The following is a 13,614-nucleotide window of genomic DNA, read 5'->3' as shown; positions in this document are numbered from 1 at the left end:
AGGAGGGTTCAAGAGGATGAGACGATGGGGGTTGCTCAGTGACGCGTGCCAGAGCTGCCTGAGCTCAAGCTTGAGGTCAGCTTCACCGCCTTCCAGGTTCCTCTATAAACAGTTCACCTCTTGATTTCAAGTTCTCTTACTATTATTGAGTTCGAGCTATTTCACAGGATAATTTCACAGGATAATGAGGACCTGCAGCCGAATGATCAAAAAACAAACGGAATTATTTGTTATTTTTGTTGGGTGCCCTTGGATGGGTGATATATCAACTTTGAAGAGAAAACGAATCATTTAGTGATGTACCATAACATGCAGATCAATTATAGACGACATGATTAAATGACTTTTGACATGAACATAATTACACCGTCCCAAATGCTGTGGTAGAGATATATACACATCCAAACCCTAGATAGCAATCCAAACCCCATTTCGGAACTACTCGCTGTCGCTTTCGCTGCTCGAGATTTCGATTTGAGCAGTCCTGAGCTTTCGCTTCTGTGTCTTTTTCGGCACAGCAGGCTTAAGCTTCTCCTCACGGACTGGTACAAACTTCTCCTTCCTCTTAGCAGCTTTAGCCTCCTTCTTCGAGATTCCACCGTTGGGGGCGGACGATGAAGGTGTGTTCGCGGCTCTTTGTTTGGCCGGGGTCGGGGCAGGGGCCGGGGCAGTAGATGGCTTTTTATCGCTGTCACTGTCGCTGTCGCTGCTGCTGCTGCCGCTCGACGAAGTCTCATCATCGCTATCCGGCGCAGGCTTGCTGACAGCCTTCTTGGGAGCCGGGGCATCATCATCACTATCTTCGCTGCTGCTGATCTCAACAACCATAGTTCTGTTCTTCCGCTTCTTGTTTACCGGGGGCTCGGTAGCCCTGGGCTTCTTCGGCTTCTTCAAATCCTCAGCACTGAAAAGCTTGCCGGCAACAGCGAAAAAGACCAGCTCTGCTCGCTGCCTCTTCGGCAAACGCTTTTGGACGTCGCCCTTTAACTTTTCTCCGAAGTTGGTGTTGTCCAGGTCTTCACTTCCCGTTGGCAAGCACTCGCGGAACGCATTGATAGCCTCCAGATATTCGGGGCTTGGGCCTTTAGGCTCCTGATCCTCCGCTTCTTCATCCTCCTTGGGCTTATCGAGATCCATATCGGCCTTGATCACCTGCCTTGCAGCATCGCTCATTCGCTGCTTGGCGGCATCACCTTTCAGGCCCTGCATGTACGCCAGCAACGATGTGTTGTACTTAGAGGGGACCTCCTCAAGCGAATATATGTGCTTGAACAGGTTTGTTTCCCGGTTCTTTTGGAACTTCCATGTCGCGCGTGCACGGTGGTATTGGCTCAGGTATGAGAGAATAGCCGTCTCGTGGATTGGGACATTGATGGTGCCGTTTTTCCTTTGCTTTTTCTTGTTCCGCTTGTGCTCCTTCATCTCTTCGTACATCAGATCTCCAGCGTCTTCGACGTCTGCATCGGCTCCATCGGTTGCGACAGCGTCATTGCTGTCAGCCTCGTCCGATTCGCTTTCGGAGTCGCCGTCGAATTCCTTTGTTCCGGGACCAAACGAGACCCGCTTCTTCTTTTGCTTGTGCGACTCATCCTTGTCATTTTCGTCGTTGCCATCTTCGGTATGGCGGCGCTTCTTCTTTTTCTTCAATTCGCCGTCTGTCTCGGGTACCGCGTCCTCGGAAATGGACTTGCGCTTTTTCTTGTCCTTCTTGTCGGACTTGGTGTCTTTTTTACTGGGGGTGGATTGCTGTGCGTCTGCACTTCCCTCTTTTGTAGAATCCTTCGACTTCTTGAGCTTCGTATCGAGCTTTTTCGACGGGGACTGGACGTCCGTCTGGTGCGCCATTGCTGTGGGTATATTGCGACGGGGCCTGGCAAAACACAATATAGGATTGAGAGGAGCGCTCTAAAGAAGGCTGAAATCTGGAGTTAAGGGCCTGTAGATGCGACTTCGACTTTGCTGAGATTGGGCGGAGACAACTTTTTTTCTGCCGGTCAATTGCGCGGGAGTTAATTCTACATGCCTCAGGCAACAATATAGCTATCCCCAATAGTTATCAAGTTCACCTCTTCTTTCCTTCCCTTCTCCATAGCACCACAAGATAGAATCGAAAAATACACAGTGCTATCGCCCATATTTCATCTAAGTACACACATACAATGAGCGACACGCGCTAGTCCTTAATGGTCCGCAAATTCGTGGAAGACAATCACTCCGAAGGCCCCAAGCAGAACTAAACAACCTCTGACGGTTCTGCTTTTCATTCTCCCGAAGATGGTTGGCCTTGAGACCCTTTCCGACAAGAACATTGTTTTTTCTACGAGACACTAATAGATCCACAGACGCTCTCCCGCGTCTTAAAACTGTCAGATGCAACGCCCGTTATGCGTCGTGCTAGAGTAATAGGTTGTGTACAAGAATCGCCACTTATGCTGTCTTTCTAGAAGACTTTTTTTCTCGAATATCTCCACCTTCTCAGCTTTATAGATACTACATAGTAGTCGGCCAAAAAGGAAGCATAAAATGCAGACAACTTTTCTATATATAACCCGGGATTTTTGTGTTGCTATTATGTATTCAGCTTTTGATGGTTTTATGTATATGAAAAGAAAAATATCGTGGAACTCGTCAACTGCATTAATGATGCCCAAGGGGAATGTGATACCTGACATCTATGTCCCAGAAGCAAACCCAGGATCATTAGCCCCAGTATCCCTCCTCTCCCTACGGACCTCCTTCTGCACAAAACTCTCAGTCCCGGAACCCGTAGCAGCAACAGATGCAGCAGCCCTCCGTTTCGCCTTCTCCCTCTCTCTTTCCTTCTCCTTCTCCTTCTCCTTATCTCTAGCACTCGGACCAGCCGCTTTCCGCCGTTTAGGCAATTCATAAACATCGTTGAAGTTCATCACAACGCCGAGGAAACGCATATCTACATCCGGTTGGTACGACAGATCGCCGAGGAGGACAGTCAGACGGGAGCGGAACTCAGCGGAGATTTCACGGAGTCGGACGCGGAGCGAGGCCAGCATGTTGTCGTCGGCGGCGAGATTGGGACCAGATAACGAAAGCGGGGTGTTGACGCCGTCCACCCCGGCACTGTCGGGTCGGACGTCCGGGGTCGAGGCCATTGAGGTCCCCGTCCGGGTGTTGGACTGGCGGGAGAGGAGATCGCGTTCTGTGAGGCCCCATTGACCCTGGGCGGAGCGAGTCTCGATCTTGGCGTTTATCTCCTGGCGGCGGGTGAATTCCGCAACGGAGAAGGAGTACAGGCCGTCTACGGCGTCTTTGTAGGCAAGCATGAACTTGAGGATCTGGTGGAGCTGGCTGAGGAAGCTTTCTTCGGGTTGTTTGGCGGATGTTGAGGTCGAGGCGCCGTAGCGCGAGGAGGATGCAGATCCTAGTAGACCCTTGTGGGTGATGGAGTTGAGGTATTTGGTGTGTGCTTCGATAAGGTCGTCCAGCGTGCAGTCAGGTCTCCGGATTGCTTCGAGAAGTTGTTCCCAGCTGGACTCGATGACTTCGAACAAAATATAGTATTGGAGCTGATTGACGAAGTGGATCATTTCTGCAATCACGCAGCGTGCTCGCTTCCAGTCTGCTCCGACTTTGTCCTCTACATTGCCGAGTACTCCTCGCGCGCCGGTCATGCATCGTCGCCAGGTGCTATTCAGCGCGAACTCAACTCGCTTGATGCGCCAGAGGAAGTTGAACACTTTCAAGTATTGAGTTGACGCCCAAGGTGTGATGACCACGTCCACGGGAGCATCGGTTTTATATTCCAATGTGAAGCAATCCCATCCGATTTCACCATGGCTCAGCTCGAGCATACGGGCATCAAGCCGACGCAGCACTTCTGGGGTGTCGTATTGTGCATTGGAGGCACGGATAGCATGTTCTAGCTGTGCAGTTAGGGTATGTCGATATTGTGAATTTGCTGGACGATCCAGATTCGTGGCAAGCGACTCCATGAGCAAAGCAATGAAGTCTCCTTGGCCCAGTAGCAGGTAACTCTTCAGTGCTTTTAGGTGATCGAAGAGGTTGAATTTCCCGTTCATCAGGGAAATCAATCGAGCCATTGTGGTCTTATATGCCTCATCAATGGAGATCTCGAGAGTGGCGGTGTCGCCATATCGAAGCTCCTTGGAGGCTTTCTTAGAATAGGCCTCCACCCACGCGGAATCGCCGCAGCCATGGCGGATGAAGTTCAACGATTTTCCAATCAGGAAAATCTTCTTCGCAAACTCCTGAGTAATGATTGAAGGTAGCATGTCATCATCAAGCTTATACTTGTCCTCCCAGACGCTGGTTGCAAGCCGCCGGGGGTCAGTCTTCGGCCGGAACTCTGGATCGGCGACAAAGAATTCCTTGTATGGATCTGACAGTTCACCATCGTAAATCCATAGTCGTAGCATGTCGTAGAATGGACGCGTCACATGTGCAAGAAGTTTCTCGGCGAATGCGCACACGAAGGGATCTCCGTGGGAAGTTGAAAAGCCATGTATCAAGGAAATCAACTGGCCACCCCTCTTGCCTGTGATGTGTCAGCCATCAAGAAAGTATAGTCATCTGTTTGTGCACTTACTCTGAGCCTCTTCCACGATCAAGCTCATCAGTCGAAGGGCCATTGTAGCATCTCTCGTCCACACCACGCATCGCTTCAAGGTAACACCACCCTTTCGTACACCTTGGGCTTCAGTTCCGTCTCCAATCGCGGCCAGCGCCTGTCGGATTTCCGCCTCTAGTGTAGCCACCAAGCTGAGATATGCGCGCAGCTCAATGGCAATGGCAGCTCGCAAGCTCTGGTTCACCAACCCGCCTTCTTCGCCCTCCACAAACCCAGACAGTCCTTTATAGAGTAGGCAAGGCTCCGCCAACGTGTTAAGAAGTGAGGTTATAGGCGCAGACAGATTAGAGGGCAATTTCAAGCTCGACGACGAATTGAAATGCAGATTCGACGAAGACAGCCCTTGCAAGTTGAACGGAAGGTCGCGCAAGAGCCTATGCTCAACAGATCCAGAGAATTCCGCCGGGGACGATGGATTAGCACTGGAGGGCCGAGGCGAGGCAGCACGAACATGCTCATCGCTAGAACGGTCATTCACTCCAGCATCAACACGGGTGGCTGGTATTTCAGTCGAGCTGCGCCCAGCCTGGTCTACACCATCACGATCGATATCATGTCGCAAGGAGCTCTGACGCTCCATTTTCATCGGGGGTACGCGTTGGTGTTGCTGCGAGGCCGACGAGCTAACAGCGGGACCCTCGTCCTCCGAGTCGATCATCGTGCCTCGTCTTGGGCGTCCACCCTTCCCTAACATATTATGCAAATGCGCCTCCTCCATCAACGGGCTCCGGCTCCGTTCCCCGCCCTCCAATGGCTCATCCGACGCGGACAACTTATAAAGCAAAAAGAGGATACCCCATTTCTGCGACAGCACAGGCTGCGTCAGGAGACGAGAGTAGAGATTGGAAAACCGTACCGCCTTATCCGGGCTGACGTTTTCGCGCCGCAGCTTGCGCTTAATCAGATCTGGCGCGTTGTTGATGCTCTCTGTTCCCGCGAGACTTCCGCGCCGTCCACCAAGCCCCGCTGGTGACCCTGGGTCTGGGGCGTTGGTGCTGGCGTGGGTGTCAAGGATGCGCCAGGCGCGCTCCATGAGGAAATGGTGACGGTGGCTTTCGGCTGCGGCGAGGGCTTCCTCTGCGTCGGAGTAGTCTTCGTCTTGGATGGCGGAGATCGGGAGCGCGGGGGTCAGGCCATCGACTAGCTGGGAGAGGGCGTCGTCTAAGCGGCGCCCGCGCGCAGGGTTTCGGGCAGGGTTTGACATTGTCTGCCCGGTGCCCTAGTGGGCGGATTGTTCGGTGTCTTGTACCTGTTCGCTCGTGGTTGGGGTCTGTGGGTTGTGGGTGCTTTGTTCGGGGAGGAATTGTTGAGCAAGGAGATATCGCGGATAGGTAACGGGTATAAGGGGGGGGGGGTTATCGCGAATCAAGCCTGAGATTAGACTGTAGACTTTCAACGCACGTCTGAGACGAACCTTCCAAATTGCATCTCAATGGAGGTAAAGCGGACTCAAGCTTGAAGCTTGAATGTTTGTGTTTGTGATGTTTGACGTGCATTGATGCCAAGTTTCTAAGGCATAAAATTATTATCGCCCTATCGTTATCTGAGTTACTGCCCGCAGGCCCGGCGGGAGTGCCGTGCCAGATATGGATCTTGGATATATATGTACCCTTCGTATAAAATTCCCTCGAAGTTGCTACAAATCATGAAACTCACAAATCCATGTTCTTTCATTACAATTCCCGGGGCTATCTTGTGGGCTTCCATCGATGAGGTCTCCACATTAAGTATCCGGCTATGCAATCTAAGAAGCCGCGGAACGTGCTCTTCACCAGGCCAATCATGGAATACGTGCAAGGAACTCAGACCGCTCGGTCATAATTCCAGCGACTATAGCCTTAGACCAAGCCAATCCGCAGTCAAGGCGTAATGAAAGTGCAGCCAGGGTGTATGTAACCCGGGGCCAGGATTTGGGGGCTATGGAGCCGACCCGCTATAGTGACGTCCGTGAGTCGTCCATATAGGAAGGATCTGTAGATTTGAGCCGCCCTAGAGGCCCTAATCAGCGGCCCTAACAGAGCATTAATCAAACTTATATTTTATCAGTCTTGTTCTCCTTTCCCCTTTGATGTCCCTGCTTCAATAAACCCAATGTGCGATCCCCCAATATGGGCCCAGGCACATCTACTACAGCGACCGCGCGGCCATTTTTCAGAGTACTAGGAAACGCAAAGCTCAAATTACTTGCTGTGTTCCTAACCGTCTCGACTATCCTCCTCCTCACACTATATTCGGGAGGATTGGTAGGAAACGTCTCACCTGGCGCAAAAGACGAGCTTGCGGACGTGGAAGACTACTGGACATGGGAAACGAGAACCCAATTTCGGAAACTTCAGCATGGAAATGAAATCGAATCCACAGGGAGATCGCAAAATGAAACCTGTGCCGCTTTCCCATCGTACCTGTTATCGCGCATTCAGATTACTTTAAAAACCGGCGCAACCGAAAACCCAAACCGAGTCAACACACACATGGCCTCTGTAACTCGCTGCATTTCCAACTTGCTAGTTGTATCAGACAAGGAGACTGAGCTCCACGGCCATCATGTGCACGATATCCTAGCCGATTTGCCACTCTCGGCCCGGAATAAGATCTCGGAGTTCAAAGGGTATGATGCGCTACAGCGCGGGGATAGCAATATCACCGGCACGGCGGGGTGGAGACTCGATCGATTCAAGTTCCTGCCCATGGTGGAACGGGCTAAGAAAGTGAACCCCGGTGCGGAGTGGTATGTCTTTCTCGAGACGGATACTTATATGGTGTGGGATAATCTGTTCCGAATGCTGGAGCAGTTCGACTCATCGGTCCCTTTGTATATGGGATCGCCTTCTCCGGGCCGCAGTATCGGTGATGGAAAAGTCATGTGGTTTGCATACGGCGGCACGGGCTTTGTGTTGTCCAGAGCTGCGGTTGATACATTGGTTGCGCGGGAGACTGGTAAATATGGGCAGTTTATTGGACAATCGTTCAGCGAACAGTATATGAAAGCTATGGCAGATGACTGCTGCGGTGACTCTGTGCTTGGATATGCGCTGTATCAAAAGGGCATCAAGTTGACTGGGATGTGGCCGATGTTCAATCCGCACCCACTGGACTCGATTCCCTTTGGTGACGGTCATCATTGGTGCCAGCCTGCGATTAGCATGCATAAATCGCAATTGAGTGATATGACTGGACTGGCAGACTGGGAGGATCAGAGGGATAGAACGGTATGATCCCTTTTGTCGAACCTACTGGTACACATGCTAATTCATGTCAATTCAGAATCCTCTACTATACGCAGACTTGGCCGACTACCTTCGCCTGGGACATTTGCCAGAGCGACAGGGATGGGATAATGGAGACTGGGGTGGAATTATCGAACAGCCTCAAACTCTGCCCCAACATGAATCATTAGAAGCCTGTCGTCAGGGGTGCCATGACAGGGATTGGTGTATGTCTTACACGTATGACAACGCTGGAACCTGTGTGTTTGTCAAGACCTTGCGACTTGGAGGTGCTAGCAAGCCAGACATTGCGGACAGATTCACAGCTGGATGGGACAACGACAAGATCCAGACTTGGCAGGCAAACAACAAGTGTAAAAAGCCCATGTGGATGAAGCCGAGCACCACAAGAATTTTTTGAGCACTTCAAACTTGTACATGACTTCCAAGTATTTACATATGTACTATACAATGCTGATAATGATATACGATGTCTAAAGATACGAATCGAGTACTAGTTCTTTCATATTTGCTTTCTCTTTCCTATCCCAGAAATAGGAGCTATAACTGTAAAGCACCGCAATGAGTTCCCTCTACATCTGGCATATACTAAAGACCTACGTGAATGCTACGTGAATGTACACACTTTCAAGGCGATCGTCGAATCATTTGTTCAACCATCTGGTTCAAGGAAACTAGTCAAACATATCAAAAAATAACAAAGCCATCCGTACGCCACCCAGGAATCATGTATTTCGACAGCAACCCCACATTTGGGAAAACAATGCACCGATGTGCCCTCAAGTATTAGACAAGCGAAAGGTAAAAATTCCTCTGAGCCACCAGGGAGGATTAAAGAAAGAAAAGCAAAAGGGTAAAAAAAATACAACAAGGGAAAAAAGGGGGACACATCATAAAGCAGAACAGCAACCTCGAAGCCATAAATAGAAAAGCATCTCATACGCCGGATTGACACATCCTCAAAAAAAAAGGTCATTCCAGACCACCAAGTTAGTCCGTCCATTTTTGAGTCGTGAGGTTCATTAACACCTGCCCATGCCAAAACAGTCGGCAAAGCCTTAGCCGAAAGAAACCGCGAGGAAAAACAAACTCCTAGGAAGAAGAGATCAACCGCCGGGTCTAAGCAGTGAACTGTGTTTCCTACATGCGGCGGAAAGCAAGATAGGTATCTTGAGATGAGAAACAAAGCAAGTTTTCTCACCGACGCATGCCCTGTGTAGGGATGCCGCCGGGTTGCATGCCCATATTGGGAGGCATGTTATACCCGTGGTGATCGTATCCGGCTGCGATGCCGTTCATCATAAGGGGGCCAAGCCCCTGGGCCTGAGAGACCGGGCAGTCTTTGTGTGCTAGCAAAAGAGTCTTGAGGTTAACAATCTCCTCACGCAGCTGAGTTACTGTCGCAGTAAGGGCATCGTTCTCTGAGGTGAAAAGCTCAACCTTGTTTTGAAGGTTAGCCAGCCACTGCTTCTTCCTTTGACGACATTTCAAAGCAGCGACACTTGTGAACGTTAGCATTCTGACCTCTTAAGTATGTAAAGGTGGTTATTCATACCGATTCCGCTCTAGGAAATTGCGTCTTTTCTCCTCATCAGTCATCTTCTTGGTATCCATTGGGAATTGCTTCATATCGTCGTCGTCATCGTCCTCGTCATCCATATCCGAAGGCATTTCTGTGTTGGCTTTAGTCCTTTTGTTGGATCCCTTCGGGGCGTCTTCGGCCTTGCGGCGGTTATTGGCAGGGGCCTTGGCGTTCTTTTTACCCTTGCCCTTAGCTGGTTTAGCGGGTTCATGGTCAGATGCATCCTCGGCACTGGTACCATTGGTGTTCTGGGAGACACGTCGGGCTGCAGCACGAGTATCATTTGGCATTGGGGGGTGATTCATTGGCGCGTTATTTGCCTGGCCACCCTTTGCCAGCATGAACAGTCCGTTTGCCGCATCAGCAGCATCGTGTTGAGTGAAGTCAGCGGGCCGAGCTGGTTTTACATCCATAGTGGCAGCAGCTTCCTGCTCGTTGGGGTTGGAGGTGGGTGCATTCGAGTTGTTCTTCTTTGCTGCGAGTGCGGTGCGATGGAAATCAATAGTGGATGGAGTGGCACCGCCGTTCTGAAGTTGTTGCAAGATAGCTTGTGAGCTGGGACTGGGGGCCGCCGGGAACATAGAGCCTCCACCGCCAGGTGTCAGTCCCGTACGGAGGGAGGACTCGTTCGGGGTAGGGAAGCCGCGACCGATGCTATCGAAGTAGTCATTGGGGCCGGTAGGCCCTGGGAGCATAGCCGGACTAAGAGGTCCCGAGCGTAGAGAGTTGGTCCAATTGTAACCGCTAGCAGAACTTGTTCCAGGCAAGGCCGGTGAGGTGAGGGCGGCGACAGATGGGAGGAGCGATTTCCCTGGGGTCTCTGCTGGATTTCCCCCAAACGATTGCTCAAATGGATTGGGCTCTAGCGAGAAAGGATTGTGCATGGAATTGAAGTAGTCCGGAGTATCAGACGCGGTGGGCGCACCCGGTCGTGGAGGCGGCGCCAACGAGGTCTGAGTCTCTACGTTAGGTTTTTGATCCTTCTGTGACGCGACCTGCGAGTCTGACAAAAGTTGTTAGCGATGCGCCAAGAATCAATGCGATCGCAAATAGGTACCACTGCGATTATGAGATCGAGTCGGGGGCTTCATTGTGCAAGGTGGTGGGGAGGAAATCAATGACGCCAGAGGGTGAAGTCATCGCGACGGCAAATGGGAATTTAAGGCTCGGGGACAGTGGCGTATTACCAAAACCAAAAAGGGGAGGAAGTATAATGCAAGAACATATCAAAAGTACTAGAAAAATGCGCAAAAAAATATGTAGAGCGTGACACGAACCTTCTTTTTCTGTCTTCTTCGAGTCCATTGGGGAAGACATATTCTGAAGAGTCGATACGGCTGGAGCGACCGCAGCAGACATTTGAAATTCGAATATAATAGGATATAAAATCTGCAAGGCCAAACAAACAGTTTCTCCAGAGAGAGTGAGAGAAAGGAAGAGAGTGACGTAGGGGGAAGAGGGATATGATGAAATTTAGGGATTTTGGGATTTTGACAGATGAAAAATACACCATTACCACAAAATACAGTAATTAAAAAAAAACTGGATAAACTTTTATGTGTATGCAACGTACATGTTGTAACAGTCTTTCTAATCAACTTTGGCGTTCGTTTCCACTGACATTTGTACCCTTCAAAAGATTGCTCTTCTATCTGTATCTTGTACTCTTTCTTGTACTTGTTCTGTCTGCTACCATCTCAGACATGACACATAAAGAACAGACCCCTTACCTAGGACCTTGACCAATGGAGATTCCAAGTCTTTGCCAATCCAGGAAAGCGGAATCAATCTAGTTCATATCATTCGAGACAGTAGCATGAAAGGTAGAGAGTCGCATCCTTGGAAGTTTTGATACCGGGGGTTGGTCATCCCAGCCCTGTATTATTCATTATGTCACGGTGACGACAGAAATCTCTCCCGCTGTGGATAATGTATACTTTAGACCAATCAGAATACATTATATTCCAGTGCCAAGGCCATCGATTTCACCCTAACCCGAAGAATGCGGTAAAAAGATGACGCAATGACACGTGAGGGTTCTATCAAATTGCCACTGGAATTCTAGATACTATCTAGATCTACAGATTGTACAACGTAGAATTGTAGAAATTATAATCTCAACATATTTGAAGACAGGAAATGGTTATATTCTGTGTAGAGCTTGTACGACCTGTTACCTCCCGAGCGTCAGGAGGATAATTATTAATCAGCTGTGTATGGATGGATGGGTACGTACTAGTGGACGCGTCTCCGTATGCGTACGAAGTATACGTTCGAGATCGCGTCCGGCACTTCGCCGTTACATAACATTGTTAAGATACATCGCGTCAAATAGGACAAAATCGCATTATGACCTCTGATCTTGCAAAGGGCCAACCGTATATTGTAGGTACTAATAATATTGCGATTGGAAACCATATACATCGTCCTTGATAGTACCTGTAACAAGTACCAAGGCCTAGCCTAGATTGGCCGTCGAACCCCTATGCCGGCGATTCCGTCAGTTTTGAGAATAGGGCTGCTTCCGTTGTGGAGAGACATTCCCCACAGTCTTAGTATTCTTCAACCTTGATTGTACGTGCATTCGTTAAGCACGGGCTAAGCGAAATTGACTATTAAACTTGGAAGACAGCTCTTGACGCATCTGGGAAGATTGAATATCCTTTGAGAGATCAATTTCATTATTAAACGGTGATAGAAAATATTGCAGATGTCCCTCGATTATCAAAACACCCAAAAAGAAATACCGGAATTAAGTGAAATATTCGACTATATTTAGACTCTATATATGCCGGCAGTTGCAGAGATTTGCATTCAAGATACAGTTGCTTCACAGGCAATACACTCCAAGAGCAGGCAGCCAACTCGACCCCAAATCTAGAGAAAGACCAAGGTGTGACAAGATCTTCAGTGTATCCAGTTCAAGTATTCTGCGTGCTGCTTCGCTCTCTGAGTAAGTAGACTATATTACTCAATAGGAAGCTGTTGTCCTCACCTCCCAGGTGGGCAGCCTCACCCTCTAAAGCCTACACGGATCCACAAGGGTAAAGCTTTTAGACAATAACCGAGCTATGAAAACCACAGCCAAGATACATGCTTCAAATTAACACATTCTCAATGAAGATGGTCCTTGACATCTATCAAGCCCTGGGTAGTTTGAAATATTTACAGTTCCCAGCTCATCCTCCCTCATTTAAGCCAAATCTTCACGAACCCCGATAAGTCGAGTAATTCCAAGGACCCAGGAGGACAGGAACATGATAATGGCGCCAGCCCTCCTCGCCCTCACGGCCACGTCCCTTGACAGTGAACTTAACCTCGACCTCTGGCCAAAAGCTCTCGACGCCCTGGGCCTCGTACCAGGGGCCGACGTCAAATCGCACAGACCAATTGGTCTTGCTGTCTGCAGCAGGTAGAGCAGCCAAGATAGCAGGCACTGACTCTGAGGCTGTTCCGACTGGTGTCCAGTTGGCGACGCGGCCGTCGGCGTTTGTGGTTGCGCGGAATGAGATGCCACTGGCGGATGTCGGGGCGGAGAGGAGGGTCAGGGTCACTGGCAGGTTGGCTGCGGGTGTTCCTGATAAAGTGTTCAGACAATGGCAGGTGATGGGGTCACGCGCTGCCATGGTGGGTTTCTTGATTTCTGAGTCTTTGGTGTGCGGGGCGGGGGAGATTTGTTGCTGATAAAGTGCGAGGCGGTTGGTGGTGCGACCAAGTTGTTGGTTATTTCGAGGGGAGTCCATTCATTCAGTGGGAAGATGGAGTATAGGAAGAGAAGAGAAAAGGGGAAAGAAGAATTTACTGGAAGGGGGAGCTCTACGTTGCTATCAAAGGTTCATCGGAGGATACCGATGGCTGCGGAGAGTGCCATGCAGCTATCGATTAGGGATCCACGCGCATATGTGTATAGCTTCTTCTTTCTGGGACTATCTATATAGTAAATCGAATTATCTCGAATTATCCGAGACAACTTAACTGCGCTTGTTCGACAAAGAGCTCCAAGTGCGATGGAAAGTTTTCCCATTAGTAGAAGAATGGGGGTTAAGGGGTAGTTAAGTCTCTATATCGCATCTAAGGCATTGGCAATTGTATAATTATGAAACCAAAAAGAAGAAAATCATAAGATGTATGATGTGAAAGTCTTGTCTTCCGGAAAGTTCGATTTTGCGGGGCAATCTGGG

General features: G+C 49.7%; 5 protein-coding genes across 5 annotated transcripts; 1 reads left to right on the top strand and 4 right to left on the bottom strand.

Moving 5' to 3' along the window:
• Positions 1-438: 438 nt before the first annotated feature.
• N7447_003844 (WKF domain-containing protein) lies at positions 439-1,845 on the bottom strand (the record flags this gene model as incomplete). Its single annotated transcript, XM_057228119.1, has 1 exon — positions 439-1,845. One exon carries the CDS (start codon positions 1,843-1,845, stop codon positions 439-441), a length of 1,407 nt encoding a protein of 468 aa, XP_057087460.1.
• Positions 1,846-2,672: 827 nt separating this feature from the next.
• Positions 2,673-5,828, bottom strand: N7447_003843 (tubulin gamma complex associated family protein; the record flags this gene model as incomplete). Its single annotated transcript, XM_057228118.1, has 2 exons — positions 2,673-4,531; positions 4,583-5,828. The coding sequence occupies 2 exons, from the start codon at positions 5,826-5,828 to the stop codon at positions 2,673-2,675; spliced, it is 3,105 nt and encodes a 1,034-aa protein (XP_057087459.1).
• A 904-nt stretch (positions 5,829-6,732) lies between these two features.
• N7447_003842 (uncharacterized protein) lies at positions 6,733-8,251 on the top strand (the record flags this gene model as incomplete). The annotated part of the gene is made up of 2 exons (XM_057228117.1): positions 6,733-7,833; positions 7,889-8,251. 2 exons carry the CDS (start codon positions 6,733-6,735, stop codon positions 8,249-8,251), a joined length of 1,464 nt encoding a protein of 487 aa, XP_057087458.1.
• Positions 8,252-9,048: 797 nt separating this feature from the next.
• atfA (bZIP transcription factor atfA) lies at positions 9,049-10,524 on the bottom strand (the record flags this gene model as incomplete). Its single annotated transcript, XM_057228116.1, has 3 exons — positions 9,049-9,352; positions 9,407-10,436; positions 10,491-10,524. 3 exons carry the CDS (start codon positions 10,522-10,524, stop codon positions 9,049-9,051), a joined length of 1,368 nt encoding a protein of 455 aa, XP_057087457.1.
• A 2,115-nt stretch (positions 10,525-12,639) lies between these two features.
• On the bottom strand, positions 12,640-13,176 carry N7447_003840 (hydroxyisourate hydrolase; the record flags this gene model as incomplete). Its single annotated transcript, XM_057228115.1, has 1 exon — positions 12,640-13,176. The coding sequence occupies one exon, from the start codon at positions 13,174-13,176 to the stop codon at positions 12,640-12,642; it is 537 nt and encodes a 178-aa protein (XP_057087456.1).
• Positions 13,177-13,614: the final 438 nt, after the last annotated feature.

The sequence above is a fragment of the Penicillium robsamsonii genome (assembly GCF_028829455.1).
Source record: "Penicillium robsamsonii strain IBT 29466 chromosome Unknown utg000002l_segment0_segment0, whole genome shotgun sequence".
NCBI classification, from domain to species: domain Eukaryota; kingdom Fungi; phylum Ascomycota; class Eurotiomycetes; order Eurotiales; family Aspergillaceae; genus Penicillium; species Penicillium robsamsonii.
The sequence above is the reverse complement of the archived record's forward strand: the minus strand, read 5'-3'. Positions and strand labels throughout refer to the sequence as shown.